Source organism: Mastigoproctus giganteus, chromosome 11 (genome assembly GCF_048544385.1).
Source record: "Mastigoproctus giganteus isolate SK-2022 chromosome 11, ASM4854438v1, whole genome shotgun sequence".
NCBI classification, from domain to species: domain Eukaryota; kingdom Metazoa; phylum Arthropoda; class Arachnida; order Uropygi; family Thelyphonidae; genus Mastigoproctus; species Mastigoproctus giganteus.
Genome location: NC_143585.1, coordinates 56,655,262 through 56,672,129, shown reverse-complemented (window position 1 = coordinate 56,672,129; position 16,868 = coordinate 56,655,262). Strand labels below are relative to the sequence as shown.

Here is a 16,868-nt window from a genome sequence, read left to right as displayed (position 1 = left end):
TCTTTGTCTATGGTTTCAGATAGGGACAGGGTTGGGGCCCCTGAAGAAATAAGTTTATCAGGATTCATTGAGTTTTTTATATTGTTCAGTGCCCGGGCTCCCCACCCACCACGGAGCCCAAAGGGACACCCACTACCCAGCATGCAATAAATGCACTCGGGAGTGGGACGCCAGGGCTACCCAGACACTATACCCACACCACCGCCAGCCTGAATCCTGTCCCTCGGACCATGAGGGTAGGGGCGTGGCATTGACACGGTTGACCCTCGCAGGCGAGCCTACTAGCCGATTGATCCTAGCCGGGCCTTCCAGGACCACCCGTCTTGTCGAAGCAGGGGCCAAAGTGGTGTATTGAAGCTGGGCCCCTCAACCACCAGGATCCCCCTTTCCGAATTTCCACGGGTCGCAGCGCACGGCAAACATGATGGATTCCATTGATGTAAGCCTGGAACCTGGGCTGTCGGCATTGGATCCCAGTGATGCTATTCTGGAAGTCCAGCAGCGTCACTGGGAGTCCCCTCACCACGAACAGGTGCCCACGTTGAGGGGTCTTTAACCGGTAACTCCATTATTATCTCCAGACCAGAAGTACAACTAACAGGTCTGTAATTGCTTATTTCAGCCTTTGATCCCCCTTTGTGAACTGGAGGGTCACATTTGCACATCTCTAGTCTGTAGTGACTTCCCCCTGAATTCAAAGTTGCTCTCATAATGATGGCCAATGGTTTGCATACTGCCTTAGCTGCCTCCCTTAATACAACTGGATAGATGTCATTTTTCCAGCAAATTCAGAATTTAAATTCTATAAAGTGGGACCAACTGATGATGTTACCAACAGAAAATTCAAAATGGGAAGCATTCAAAGAACTTATCTTGGAAGCTACTAGGCTTTACATACCAACTAAGAAATATTGTTCAAGGTTTAGGCCTAAATGGATGTCAGATGAACCAAAGAGATATATAGCAGAGAAGAAAAATGCATGGGATACATATAAATTAATGGGTGACATTAGCATTAGCATTAGTAGAGGCATTTGATGCACGAAAGCAAGCTTATGCAGCATCAGCCAAAAAAAAACCCACTTCCACTTCACCCCTCTGTTCGTTCAAAATACCTGTCCAGCTGAGCCTTAAACTTATTTAGGCTATCAACCTCCACCACAAGGGATGGAAGTCTGTTCCACCAACCAACCACCCGCTGGCTAAAGGCAAATTTCCGCACGTCTATCCTACATCTGTCTTTCCTCAATTTGAATTTATGCCCTCTCAGGTGATTTTTCTGAGCTAGAGGAAGAATCCCATCAGCATTGAGCATGCTTAAACCATTCAAGGCTTTATACACCTCTATCAGATCACCTCGCTGGTGCCTAGTCTCCAGACACTGTAATTTGCAAAACTTAAGCCTTTCTTCGTAAGAGCACCCCCTTTGTTCCATTCACTTATCTTGTTGCCCTTCTCTGTACTCGTTCCAGCAGCTCTACATCCTTCTTGAAATGAGGACTCCAGACCTGTATACAGTACTCTAGGTGTGGCCTGACCATTGCCTTATACAATGGAATAATCACCTCCTTATCCCTGCTGGAAAAATTCCTGTATATCATTGACAATACTCCATGAGCTACTCTTGCAGCCCGTCTGCACTGCTCAGAGAACTTCATATCTGCCTGCACAACCACCCGCAAGTCCCTTTCATTCTCTACCACTGTCAGTGTAGTAGCACAGAGTTGATACGTTGCTCTGGGGTTGCTGTTTCCCATGTGTAGTACTTTACATTTGTCAATGTTAAACTTCATTTGCCACCTCTCAGCCCATCTGCTCAACCTTTCCAGATCCTGTTGCAGCAGCATAGTGTCAGTAGTGTCCTTGACAACCCTGCCAACCTTTGTATCGTCTGCAAACTTGGACATTAAGCTTGATATACCATCATCAATATCATTTATAAATACAGAAAACAATAATGGACCCAACACTGAGCCCTGAGGGACTCCACTAATAACATTAGTCCATGATGAGCAGTGTCCATTGATTACCACTCTCTGTCTTCTCCCCCTCAACCACCCCTTTATCCATAGCAGCAATTTGCCTCCAACGTCACACTGCTCCAATTTGTGTAGCAGTCTTCCATGTGCAACAGTATCAAAAGCCTTTCTAAGATCCAAGTATATAATATCAAAGTTATTCCCTGCATCCAGTTCTTTTGTGACTGCATCATAGTATCCAATCAAGTTGGTCAGGCAAGACTTCCCCTTAACAAAACCATGCTGTGTCTGAGCTATAACTGAAGTCTTGTCTAAATGATCCTGCAGTGCTTCTTTAACCAGTGCCTCCATTAATTTTCCTTGAACAGAAGTTAAGCTCACAGGTCTATAATTACTTGTGTCAGCCTTTGATCCTCCTTTGTGAATTGGGGTCACATTTGCACATTTCCAGTCTATGGGTACCTCCCCTGAGTCCAAGGAAGCTCTCATAATTATGGCTAAGGGTTTGCTGACTTCCTTTGCTGCCTCCTTTAATATAACTGGATAGATCCCATCCACCCCGGGTGCCTTTCTTGTGTTTATCTTCAACAGTTTCTCCTCCACTTTACTCCCAGTTATTTCAAGATTCTGTAGCTTATTGCTAGAGTTGAATACACCTCTGGCATTGTTTGCTGACTTCCTTTGCTGCCTCCTTTAATATAACTGGATAGATCCCATCCACCCCGGGTGCCTTTCTTGTGTTTATCTTCAACAGTTTCTCCTCCACTTTACTCCCAGTTATTTCAAGATTCTGTAGCTTATTGCTAGAGTTGAATACACCTCTGGCATTCCCCTTGCTGAATAACTCCTCATGTGTGAATGTCGATGCAAAATATTCATTTAGTTTGTTAGCTACCTGAGCAGGATCATCAACAGTTGACCCATCAATATCAAGCGGACCAATCTGATTCATCCCCTTCCTTCTAGAGTTTACATAAGTAAAGAACTCTTTGCTGTTTTTCTTTGCATCCCTTGCCAAGGATTTCTCGTAATCTGCCTTCGCCTGCCTAACCTCCTTTGTAACTTGGTTGCATATCAACTTGTATCTATCATAGGCTTCTGTGTCATGTGTTAATTTGAAAGTATCCCATGCATTTTTCTTCTCTGCCATATGCCTCATTAGTTCATCTGACATCCATTTTGGCCTAAACCTTGAACAATATTTCTTAGTTGGTATGTAAAGCCTAGTAGCTTCCAAGATAAGTTCTTTGAATGCTTCCCATTTTGAATTTGCTGTTGGTAACATCATCAGTTGGTCCCACTGTATAGAATTTAAATACTGTCTCAGTCCATCGTAGTCGCCTTTACGGAAGCAATAACCCTTCACTTTACCCCTAATGGTAGATACCTCTTTGAGTAAATCCCACTTCAGCACACTGTGATCACTGCCACCTAGTGGTTCATTTATCTGCAGATTCTTAATGCATGAAGAATCACTGCTGATAATCAAATCAAGAGTATTATTCCCTCTAGTTGCCTCCCGAACATGCTGATGTAGAAAACAATCATCCAATAAATCCACAAAAGCCCTGCTAGTGCATGAGTAACCAGCCCCCAAATTCCAGTCAATATCTGGGAAATTAAAATCTCCCATTATAAGACTCTCTGATTTACTGGCCTACTCTATTTCCCTGTACAGTTCCTTATTATACTCATCAGAGTCATTAGGCCTATATGGAAGCCTATGATAGATATAAGCTGGTTTGTAACCAAGTCACAAAAGAGATTAGGCAGGCAAAGACAGATTATGAGAAATCCTTGGCAAAAGATGCAAAGAAAAACAGAAAACAGTTCTTTACCTATGTAAACTCTAGAAGGAAAGGGATGAATCAGATTGGTCCACTGGATACTGATGGTTCAACAGTTGAGGTGGCTAACAAATCCTGCTCAAGTGGCTAACAAACTGAGTATTTTGCATCTACATTCACACATGAGGAGTTATTCAGGAAGGTGAATGCCAGAGGTGAAGTAAACTCTGGCAGTGAGGTAGATGATTTTGTAATAACTGAGAGGAAAGTGGAGGAGAAATTGTTGAAGATAAACATAAAAAAGGCACCCGGGGTGGATGGGATCTATCCAGTTATATTAAAGGAGGCAGCAAAGGAAGTAAATAAACCCTTAGCCATAATTATGAGAGCTTTGGACTCAGGGTAGGTACCCATAGACTGGAGATGTGCAAATGTGACCCCAATTCACAAAGGGGGATCGAAGGGTGACACGAGTAATTATAGACCAGTTAGTTGCTGCTAGTGCTTCTGTTCCGGGTAAAATAATGGAGTCACTGGTTAAAGATGCATTGCAGGATCATCTAGACAAGACTGCAGCAATAATTCAGACACAGCATGGGTTTGTTAAGGGAAAGTCTTGTCTGACAAATTTGATAGGATATTATGATGTGGTTACAAAGGAACTGGATGCAAAAAATAACTTTGATATTATATATTTGGATCTTAGAAAGGCGTTTGATACTGTTGTACATGGAAACAGATGCACAAATTGGAGCAGTGTGGCACTGGAGGCAAATTGCTGCTATGGATAAAGAGATGGTTGAGTGGGAGAAGACAGCAAGTGGTAAAGAATGGACACTGCTCTTCGTGGACTGATGTTATTAGTAGAGTCCTTCAGGGTTTAGTGTTGGGTCCATTGTTGTTTTCTGTATTTATAAATGATATTGATGATGTATATAAATATACATCATCAATATCATTAAGCTTGACATACATCAAGCTTGGACATTAAGCTTGATGTATATCAAGCTTAATGTCCAACTTTGCAGACGATACAAAGGTTGGCAGGGTTGTTAAGGATACTACTGATGCTATGCTGCTGCAACAGGATCTGGAAAGGTTGAGAAGATGGGCTGAGAGGCGTCAAATGAAGTTTAACATTGACAAATGTAAAGTACTACATATGGGAAACAGTAACCCCAGAGCAACGTATCAACTGTGTGGTACTACACTGACAGTGGTAGAGAATGAAAAGGACCTGGGGATAATTGTGTAGGCAGACATGAAGTTTTCTGAGCAGTGCAGATAGGCTGCAAGAGTAGCTCATGGTGTCTTGTCAATAATATACAGGAATTTTTCTAGTAGGGATATGGATTTGTTTGTTAGTTTGTTATTTGGTTTTTAGGAGCATTAGCAACTAAGGCCATATTGCTCCGGGAGATGCGGTGGTCATTTCCTGACCTTTCCGCATCTTCCGTATTTGGTGGTGACGGGCTCGAACCCCGGTCTAATCAAGAAGCGTGTGCTACGCACCGCTGCTCCTTCCCACCTGGCTACGGAGGCGCGGTAGGGATATGGAGGTAATTATTCCCTTGTATAAGGCAATGGTCAGGCCACACCTTGAGTATTGTATACAGGTCTGGAGGCCTCATTTCAAGAAGGATGTAGAGCTGCTGGAACGAGTACCGAGAAGGGCAACAAGATTAGTGAATGAAACAAAGGGTTGCTCTTATGAAGAAAGGCTTAAGTTTTGCAAATTACAGTGTCTGGAGACTAGGCACTGGCGAAGTGATCTGATAGAGGTGTATAAAGCCTTGAATGGTTTGAGCATGCTCAATGCCGATGGGATTGAGCATGCTCACCCGAGAAGGCATTAATTCAAATTGAGAAAAGACAGATGTAGGATAGATGTACGGAAATTTGCCTTTAGCCAGCAGGTAGTTGGTTGGTGGAACAGACTTCCATCCCTTGTGGAAGTTGATAAGCTAAATAAATTTAAGGCTCAGCTGGACAGGTATTTCGAATGAACGGAGGGGTGAAATGGGAGTGGGTTTTTTTTTTTTTTTTTTTTGCTGATGCTGCACAAGCTTGCTTTCTTGCATCATATGCCTCTACTAATGCTAATACCCCAGGTGCCTTTTTAATGTTTATCTTAAGCAATTTCTCTTCCACTTTATTATCAGGTATTACAAAATCATTTAGCTCCCTAAAATGAGTTTGATAAACTTCTGGTATCGACTTCTCTAAAGAATTCCTCACATGTGAATGTAGATACAAAATACTTATTCAGTTTGTCAGCTACCTGAGCAGAATCATCAGTAGTTGAACTATCAATATCAAGTGGACCCTTGCATCTTGTGTTTATGTAAGCAAAGAAGTCTTTGCTGCTTTGCATTCTTAGCAAAAGATTTCTCATAATCTGCCTTAGCTTGCCTAACTGCCTTTGTGACTTGATTGCAGACTGGTTTATATCTACCACAGGCTTCTGTGTCACCTGATAATTTATAATGAAGACATATCATGGAGTGTAGGTAACCAAATCTAGAAAAAGGGAGAGATCCCATTGGACCACAATAATCAAGGATATTGTATAAGTAACATTAGTCTTCTCCCCAGGTGAAGCGTTACTTATTCAAAGTAGAATTAAAAGTAGTGCAATACCATGGCAACTTGTTGTGAAGGTATTCACAATATGAGATATAACTTAAAATGATGCCGCCTTATAAATATTCTGTTAATTCAGAAATGGTTATGTATTAATGATGCTATTGCACTTAATATATATATATAGTCAAGGATATTGTTGAATGTGTTAGGTGTTGTTATGATTGCCAAGTCAGATATGCGTTTAGGAAGGCTCCACTAAAATCAATGTTATCCCCAAACAGACATTTTAACCATATATGTGTTTGGACCATTGTTGTCCTGTTGGTAAGAAGCCTTTGTCACTCAAGAACAGAATCATGGGCATAATTGGTAGAGGAGAAATTGTTCTCTCTGGTCTCTCCAACAGAAATCTTTATGAATAAAGATTAATCCTGTTGAGCTGAGATTTCCTGTGACACTAAAAAGGCTCTCCACAAGTAGTTCCAGATGTTTTAGAATTCATGGATGATGATAATTATCAGTGATTACTCCTGAAGGAATCAGTGACTTCCACAGGGATCACAGAGTCACACATAATTCAAATTCTATAACTTGCCCTGAGCCACAACTAGCTAGTCAGTGAAATTCCAGGAATGAGTCTCAATTGATCAATCACAGTCTTCAGGGCTGTGAACAATAAATTGAGAATACTGCTGTCAACTGTAAAACAAGTTACTGTACTTGCATAAGTTCTTTTTCAACATACCAATACTGCAAACATGCAACCTGATATATCCTGTCAGAGAGACTTTCATAATCTCAGAAGTAAGTCTTGAAAAAAGAAGGGTAATTGTAGAGTAACCAAAACAAGACCTCAAATGAAGTACTGTAGGTATTACATACATAGCCTAAAGCTTTGTGTTTTTGTCCTGGGTTGAAAGAAACAATAATTTCTATGTTATTTTCAGCTTAAGGAAGCCGAAGTAACATAGAATGAATTTTCAGCTTGTTGAGATAATTCTGTACAAAAAAAAACTGCAGCTAAATTTTTTTATTGTGATATAGTAGGTATTCTCAGTTTAATGTATATTAGTTGTATAAAATATTTAAGGGCAAAGGCCTCATGCTACGAGGTAGAACGACTATCATGTAGGTTAGTGCAAAATCATTTAACTACTTTGGTAGATGGCTATGTCAAAATGATGCTTTTGCACTAACCTACATGTATATTAGTTGTTAATGAATAATTAAGTAATAAATAATTTCTTCTACAAAGGGGGGGGAGCAAAACATTGTTACATGTTCACTTTGTTAAATAAAGGGTTTCAGGTTAAAATTAAAATGTTTTTATAATTATGATAAAGAGAAGTTATTACTGTCAACCTATAATAAAAGATAGTATTTTATATTTACTGCTGTAAAAAGGCATAATTAAGATATTAATTAAGCCTTTTTATATTAATATCCTAATTAATTAAGATATTAATTTTATTACAGAGCGAGAGAGAGAGATATTACTGCTGACACAACAGCATGGAACATATGGAGAGAAGAAACTTTAACAATGGAGTAAAAAAGATCTTTGTATAGAATCACCTGTTATGTTTATAGTTAAGTGTGAAATGAAGTTTAAAACTTTATTGTGTATGAGAAGATTAATGAAAGCATTTCTCTGAATTATACCGTTGTCATAAAATGTTGTTGTAAAACATTTGAATGTATTATCACAATCTTTTATATTCAATTCATTAACAGCGAGGTATATGGGGATGGAAGGAGTATTCCTGTCCATATATCCTTGTATAAAAATTGGAAACTATTCACTTACACACATACACACATTTAATCTAATAGATTCACATTTTTTTCCCAATTTTAATACAGATGCATATGTAAGGAAGGATTATTTACATCTCATAAGCCCTTGTATAAAAACAGAAATTGCAATTCACATACACTACAACCTTCAGGGAGTGGTACATATATACACTTCTACACAGGCAATTATACAGTTAACATAAAATAGCATTATTTTTGCAATATAACATATGTAACATATGTTGATACACCCCAAATTTCACAAGTATGCCAAAAGAGTTAATGCAAGTTTCCTGTTGAAGAAGAAGTTGGGCAGATTTGTTCAATGTCATTCATTTGAAAGTGTTGCTAACAGCAACACTGTTAGCAACACTTTCAAGTCAGGGTTCATTGTAATTCATAAATAAAGCAATTCCCATGTATCATTACACATTATGTTTAGATGAAAATAAAATTATGTAAATTTATTTATTTTGGAAAGTACAGTGATCTAAAAAAAGATTTCTCTTATAGAGAAAACGAAATCTAATGCCTCATAAAAAGGTTCCAGCCATTTATCTTTTAAAAAAGTAATCTTTCTATACTGATGACAGTTGGATGGAATTTCTACTTTTAGCAACTTGCTTGCTTGCCACTAGAAATATTGCTCTATGAGAACTTGTCTTCTTCTAAAACTGTTTTGCTAGTATTGTAATGATAACTAGTTATGCAGGAACTTGTAATATAAAAAATATATCTTTGTTATCAAAATATATAGTTCTTGCTGTTATCTTATAATCCTGCTTGTTTTTGTTGACAAAGTATCTAAACAAAGATTGAAAAAAAATCTTTGTGTTTTGTTTTGGCAAAATTATTGTTGTTTTATTAACGAGAATAACCTTTTAGAACTTCATTTTGTTTCCCTACTGAACCCGATTAATGGAGAATAAACCAATATGATTATTCTTTACTTATATAAACTCTAAAAAGAAGGGGATGAATCAGATTGATCCACTTGATACCAATGGTTCGACTGTTGATGATCTTGCTCAGATAGCAAACAAACTGAATGATTCGCATCTACATTCGTATATGAAGAATTATTAAGGATTGAAAATGCCAGAAGGTTATCAAATTGTAGCAGGGCGCTTAATGATTTTGTAATAACTGAAATCAAAAGTGGAGGAGAACTTGTTGAAGTTAAACATAAGAAAGGCATCTGGGGTGGATGGGATGTATCCAGTTATATTAAAGGAGATGGCAAAGGAACTAAGCAAACCCTTAGCCATAATTATGAGAGCAATCTTGGACTCAGGGGAGGTCCCCACAGACTGGAGAGGTGCAAATGTATTCCCAATTCATAAAGGAGGATCGAAGGGTGGCACGAGTAATTACAGACCATTTAGTTTAACTTCTGTTCCGGGTAAAATAATGGAGTCACTGGTTAAAGATGCACTGCAGGATCATCTAGACAAAACTGCAGCAATAATTCAGACACAGCATGGGTTTGTTAAGGGAAAGTCTTGTCTGACAAATCTGCTTGGATATTATGATGTGGTTACAAAGGAACTGGATGCAAAAAATAATTTTGATATCATATACTTGGATTTCGGGAAAGCTTTTGACACTGTTGCACATGGAAGATTACTGTACAAATTGGAGCAGAATGGTATTAAAGGTAAGTTGCTACAATGGATAAAAGGATGGTTGAGTGGGAGAAGACAGAGAGTGGTAATCAATGGGCACTGCTCTTTGTGAAATAATGTTATTAGTGGAGTCCCACAGGGTTCGGTGTTGGGTCCACTGTTGTTTTCTATATTTATCAATGATATTGATGAAGGTATATGAGGCTTAATGTCGAAGTTTGAAGATGATACAAAGGTTGACAGGGTTGTTAATGACAGTAATGGCAGTGTGCTACTGCAACAGGATCTAGAAAATCTGGGAAGATGGGCTGAGAAGTGGCAACTGAAGTTTAACATTGACAAATGCAAAGTACTGCAAAGTACACAGTTGGCACATTCCCCAGAGGAATGTGCCAACTGTGTGGTACTACTAGAAAATGAAAAAGACCTGGAAGTAATTGTGCAGTCAGATATGAAGTTTTCTGAGCAATGGAGACAGGCTACCAGAGCAGGTCATGGGGTTTTGTCAGTGATGTACAGGAATTTTGCTAGCAGCAGGGAAAAGGAGGTCATAAGGCAATGGTCAGGCCTTGCCTTGAGTACTGTGTACAGGTCTGGAGGCCTCATTTTAGGAAGGATGTAGATTTGCTTGAGCATGTACAGAGAAGAGCAACAAGATTGGTGAGGGGAATGAAAGGATCCTCTTACCAAGAGAGGCTTAAGTTTGGCAAATTGCAGCAGCTGGAGACTAGGCACCTGCATGGTGATCTGATTGAGGTGTATAAGGCCTTGAATGGGTTGAGCACGCTGAATTCTGATGGGATTCTTCCACTTGTTCAGATTATGAACCTAAGGAGGCATAAATTCAAATTGAGGAAAGACAGCTGTAGAATAGATGTGTGGAAATTTGCCTTTAGCCAGTGGCTGGTTAATTGCTGGAACAAACTTCCATCAGTCGTTGTGGAAGTTGATAAGTTAAATAAATTTAAGGAGGAAGTGGACAAACATTTAGAGGAGGGAATGGTTGTGTGAATTTTTTTTTATTTAAAATTTTTTTTTGGCTTATGCAACATAAGTTCATACACTTGCTTTCTTGCATCACACCACAATTACTATTACTATTATCCTTTAATCAGATTCAATAGAGAAACAAAATGATTGATCCCTACTATAAACTTGTTGGTTTAAAACTTTGTTTATTGTTGCAACTATGTGTGAGTATCTTACAGCTGTAGTTTTAGTTCAGTATTAATTGCAAAATACCACACACTGTTACACTAGATAGAGTTGCTTTATTAATCTCATCATTATTGGTTTTTTCTGTCTTTTCTACAACACTCAATGTTTTCATTTTTTTTTTTTTTTTTTGATCTGTTCAAAATACTTTAATTTTCCTTTATTGATATCATTGTGTTTATATGTTTAAAATTTTTCTTATTCCAAAAGCATCTGCAGCTTATTTTGCCTGCATCTTGTTTTTGAAAAATTTTACCAGTTTTATTTTATTCTTTTTTGATTGCCTGGCATTCTGAGTTCTAATACTAAAATATACAATTTTTAACAAAAATTGTACATAAATGAGAACAAACTATATGGAGGACCTTAAAGGTGGGCAAAAGTGCAGAGTGCAGGTACATATGGACTTCCCAATAGCAAAGGTTTTGTTTCAACTAAGAGGTGATTCACTTTTCACATGTTAGACTATTACAGTATCTGTAATTATCAGTCTATTGCTTGCTAAAACAAACTTTTAGGGAAGTCATAAGCAGCAGATTGTTCAGATGTTATAACTCACTTTGTAAACAATATTTTCTATTACTTAGTTTATTTAAAACTGATTATAGTTTTCTTTTATAGTAATTTTATCTCCAGTTAAAAGTTTGTGTTATAAATTTATGAATGTATTTATTGCTTATTATTATTAGTTTATTTAATAGAATATTTTAATATATTTGATTTTCTTTTTTGACGAAAGCATCATGTTGCAACTCAGTTTCATAGTTCTCTCCTAATTATCTCAAAAAAAGCTTAATTTTATTTAAAAAAAAAAAGTTATATATTTAAATTCTCTATTATACTTCCAACAAGTATACAGTTGCCTACTTTAACAATTTTACTGTATTAATTAAAATTTTGATTTATAGAATTAAAAATTATAAAAATATGTTATTATGGTAACTATTTTAAAATTTTAAAAATTAAAAATAGTTCTGAAACAATCTTCATTACTAAACTTAGAATGGCAATTATACTTCAAAATTACTAAAAGTGAATCAATTGCCATACCTTCCTAGTGCCAGTTTATCCCAATCATCTGTTTGCCATTTAAACTAAAAAAAAAAAACAGAAAGATATCTGATCATGTGAAAGAAAATCAATGAAATCGAATATATATATATATATATATATTACATGAACTATAAGGCTTAAACCCTATATCTCTACCAAATTTTACAAAATTAGATGATTAGAACTGTGTTAAAGCCCATGATTTGGGAGCCAGTTCAAAAACATAATGGTCAGTTATATTAAGACCTCCAGTGCTTTTCAGTGTAAGGTCAAACTATTATATTAGATATTCTATAATTTCCTGTGTTGTATATAGCCATAATGAATAATGGCTCTCCTCATACCATCCCACACTTGGTATGTGCACATATGTCATTTGCTCATATCCAGCCACTCAATTTTCTCTGGCTTAAACTTTCTCCATCCTATTGTGTCAAATTCATCTGCTGCCTCTATTGTTTTTCTAACTCCACTAATCACTTAGAACTCTTTGACTTCCTTTCTTTGAAACTTCAATTTCTCCAGTCCAACTTTCATTAAAAGTGAGGTCATTTTCCTTGATTTTAAAGTTCACAACTCCAGCTGGCTTCCATTTTCTAGTCACACAGATCGAACTGATTTAGATGCTGAGGCTTTTCCAAATATTAATGACACACAGATTGTTCATTTACTTATCAAAATATCAGACAATCCTAACCACATAGCCAATACCTTTGATCTTTTTTGCATCAACAGCCATTCCAAGTACGCTTCGAGGTGAGTGGACATCTAGGCACCTCAGATCACAAGTTGATTATGATCTCTTTTCCAATGGAGCCTTTCTCTCAGAAGTCTCTCAGGGATAAAGAAGTGATTATCCCCTTGTATAAGGCAATGGTCAGGCCACACCTTGAGTACTGTATACAGGTCTGGTGGCCTCATTTTAAGAAGGATGTAGAGCTGTTGGAACGAGTAGAGAGAAGGGCAACAAGGTTAGGGAATGGGACAAAGGGCTGCTCTTACGAAGAAAGGCTTAAGTTTTGCAAATTACAGAGTCTGAAGACTAGGCACCTGCGAGGTGATCTGATTGAGGTGTATAAAGCCTTGAATGGTTTGAGCATGCTCAATGCTGATGGGATTCTTCCTCTTGCTTAGAATAATCACCTGAGAGGGAATAAATTCAAATTTAGGAAAGACAGATGTAGGATAGATGTGCGGAAATTTGCCTTTGGCCAGCGGGTAGTTGGTTGGTGGAACAGACTTCCATCCTTTGTTGTGGAAGTTAGTAGCCTAAATAAAGTTCCTAAATAAATAAAATTCTGCCCAGATACGACAGGAGGCAGTATATGATGAGAGCCTTGTCGATCAATTCGGCCCTGGAAAGATTGTGCAAGGCTAACGGGGTAGAATTTTTTCATCCTGGTCTGTACTTGTTAACAGGAGAGACTGCTTCTACAGGGATCGGATACACTTAAATAGAAAGGGTGCAAGAATATTTGCTGATGCTATCAAGGCAGTGTTAGGTGGGTCGGAAAACTGCTAGCTTGGGAGGGGGATACAAGGACTAATAGATTAACAGTAGCCACTTATTGCACAGCTTCTATTGGAATGAGCAGAAGCCTGGAAAACAAGATGCAGGATATTTCAGAGACTGCTGGGAGTCATTATGGCAAGTAAACACATGGGTTGTGTTAGGGTAGCTAAGAATAGGAACATGTGCATGTATGCTTGCATGTACACCAATGCTAGGAGTTTGGTAAATAAATTTGATGAATTTGAGATATTACTCAAAGCATCAAAGGCAGATATTGTTGGGATATCAGAGACGTGGTGTCACACAGATATAAGGAATGCAGAACTGGAATTTGGGGAGTACAATGAGTACAGAAAGGACAGACAGGACAGGAAGGGAGGAGGGATTATGCTATTAGTTAAGAAACACAAAATCCAAGAAAGTGAAGCCAGTCGACATCGCTGGACAGTGCAGTGTCGTGTCAGTTTGGTGTGACATAAGCATTGGGAGATCAAAATTAAGAGTAGGAGTGTGCTATAATCCTAATGACTCTGATGAGTATAATAAGAAACTGTACAGGGAAATAGAGTGGGCCAGTAAATCAGAGAATCTTATAATGGGGGATTTTAATTTCCCAGATATTAACTGGAATTTGTGGGTTGGTCACTCACACACTAGCAAGGCTTTTCTGGATTTATTGGATGATTGTTTTCTACATCAGCATGTTCGGGAGGCAACTAGAGAGAGTAATACTCTTGATCTGATTATCAGTAGTGATTTTTCATGCATTAAGAATCTGCAGATAAATGAACCACTAGGTGGCAGTGATCACAGTGTGGTGAAGTGGGATTTACTCAAAGAGGTGACTACCATCAGGGGTAAAGGAAAGGGTTATTGCTTCCGTAAAGGCGACGACGATGGACTGAGACAGTATTTAAATTCTATACAGTGGGACCAACTGATGATGTTACCAACAGCAAATTCAAAATGGGAAGCATTCAAAGAACTTATCTTAGAAGCTACTAGGCTTAACATACCAACTAAGAAATATTGTTCAAGGTTTAGGCCTAAATGGATGTCAGATGAACTAATGAGACATATGGCAGAGAAGAAAAATGCATGGGATACATATAAATTAACACGTGACACAGAAGCCTATGATAGATATAAGCTGGTCTGTAACCAAATCACAAACGAGATTAGGCAGGCAAAGGCAGATTATGAGAAATCCTTGCAAAGGATGCAAAGAAAATCAGAAAACTGTTCTTTGCCTATGTAAACTCTAGAAGGAAAGGGATGAATCAGATTGGTCCACTGGATATTGATGGTTCAACAGTTGAGGATCCTGCTCAGGTTGCTAACAAATTAAACGAGTATTTTGCATCTATATTCACACATGAGGAGTTATTCAGGAAGGGGAATGCCAGAGGTGAAGTAAACTGAGAGGAAAGTGGGAGGAGAAATTGTTGAAGACAAGCATAAAAAAGGCACCCGTGGTGGTTGGGATCTATCCAGTTATATTAAAGGAGGCAAAGGAAGTAAGCAAACCGTTAGCCATAATTATGAGAGCATCTTTGAACTCAGGGGAGGTACCCATAGACTGGAGATGTGCAAATGTGACCCCAATTCACAAAGGAGAATCAAAGGCTGACACAAGTAATTATAAACCTGTGAGTTTAACTTCTGTTCCAGGAAAATTAATGGAGGCACTGGTTAAAGAAGCACTGTAGAATCATCTAGACAAGACTTCAGTTATAGATCAGACACAGCATGGTTTTATTAAGGGAAAGTCTTGCCTGACCAATTTGATTGGATACTATGATGCAGTCACAAAAGAACTGAATGCAGGGAATTACTTGGATATTATATATTTGGATCTTAGAAAGGCTTTTGATACTGTTGCACATGGAAGACTGCTGCACAAATTGGAGCAGTGTGGCATTGGAGGCAAACTGCTGTGGATAAATAAAGGGATAGTTGAGGGGGAGAAGACAGAGTGGTAATCAATGGACACTGCTCGTGGAGTTCCTCAGGGTTCAGTGTTGGGTCCATTGTTGTTTTCTGTATTTATAAATGATATTGATGATGGTATATCAAGCTTAATGTCCAAGTTTGCAGACGATACAAAGGTTGGCAGGGTTGTTAAGGACACTACTGACACTATGCTTCTGCAACAGAAGTGGTTTCCATTCCTGCAAGAATAATTTCACTGACGCGATCTGAGCAAACGTTGATATCAGAAGTTTTTAAACAGTAATCCGACCAAGGAAAAGAAGAAAAGAAGTCTCGCAGGTCATCCCATTTTGCATTCTTCTAATGCCAAACAACAGGAGGTTGAGAATGGCCATGAGACAAAGGTGCCATTAGAGAAGATACCATCACCAAGTTGTGATCTGAAGTGCCTAGAGGATCTCTCACCTCAACCATGTAATTAGAATATCTGTTTGTGATTTAAAAAAATGGTGTGTGGGTGTGTGCTGAGCACATGTACCATTTGATTGTAGCCATTTGAATGAGTACAATCAAATGGTAGCATCTTTAAACTGGCAGAATTTAAACTGGCAGCAAATGGTAGCATCTTTAAATTGGTTGCAATCATACAAATATGATTGCAAGAAAACAAGTTATGCTAATTCGCCTCTGGAGGAAGCTGCAGATGACATCACTTCCGAATTGCAATTTTTGTGACCGCTCAGGTTTACTCGGTGCCTAGAGGATTATCTGGTATTCTAGTAGATAAATGAACAATCTGTGTAAGGTCATTAGTAACTGCAGAAGCTTCAGCATCTTGACCAGCTGAGTTCCTGTGACTGGAAGATGGATGCCTACTGGAGTTGTGAACATTAAAATCACAAAGAAAAAGGACCTCAATGTTAGGAAAGTTGGACTGGGGAAAGTCAAGTTTCAAAGAGAGGAAGTCAAAGAGTTCCAAATGATTAGTGGAGTTTGGAGAATGATAGAGGGAAACAGAAATTTGACAGAATGGAGCAGAGAGATTTTAAGCCGAGAAGGTTGAAAATAGAAGATAACAAATTAGTGAGTCTCTGACAGGGAATATCAGAGTGGACACATGCAAAAGTACCACCTTTGAAGCAAAGGGAATCATATAGTGAATAATTAGGACAAGTGAGATAAGCAGTGGTTGAACCAACCAATAATTAGGATTCTGTCTGAAAAAAAAAAAGTATGTGGGGCTTGGCATCATTGAGATTGGCTTCATTCATTTCATATTTAATTTAACAATCTGGATATAAATATTAGGCTTTATATATTACAGTGCAATATACAATGATTTAGATGATTGCTTTCTTAATGAAAGCATTCATTTGAAGAG

General features: G+C 38.1%; 1 protein-coding gene across 3 annotated transcripts in view; it reads right to left on the bottom strand.

The window, feature by feature from the left end:
- LOC150078025 (uncharacterized) overlaps window positions 1-16,868 on the bottom strand; it is a 442,574-nt gene that overhangs the window by 276,607 nt on the left and 149,099 nt on the right. For all 3 annotated transcript variants that reach the window (XM_090384338.1, XM_090384339.1, XM_090384340.1), the window contains exon 6: window positions 12,040-12,083. In XM_090384338.1, coding sequence (XP_090240464.1) covers window positions 12,040-12,083 — 44 coding nt within the window. The remainder of the gene's footprint in view (window positions 1-12,039; window positions 12,084-16,868) is intronic.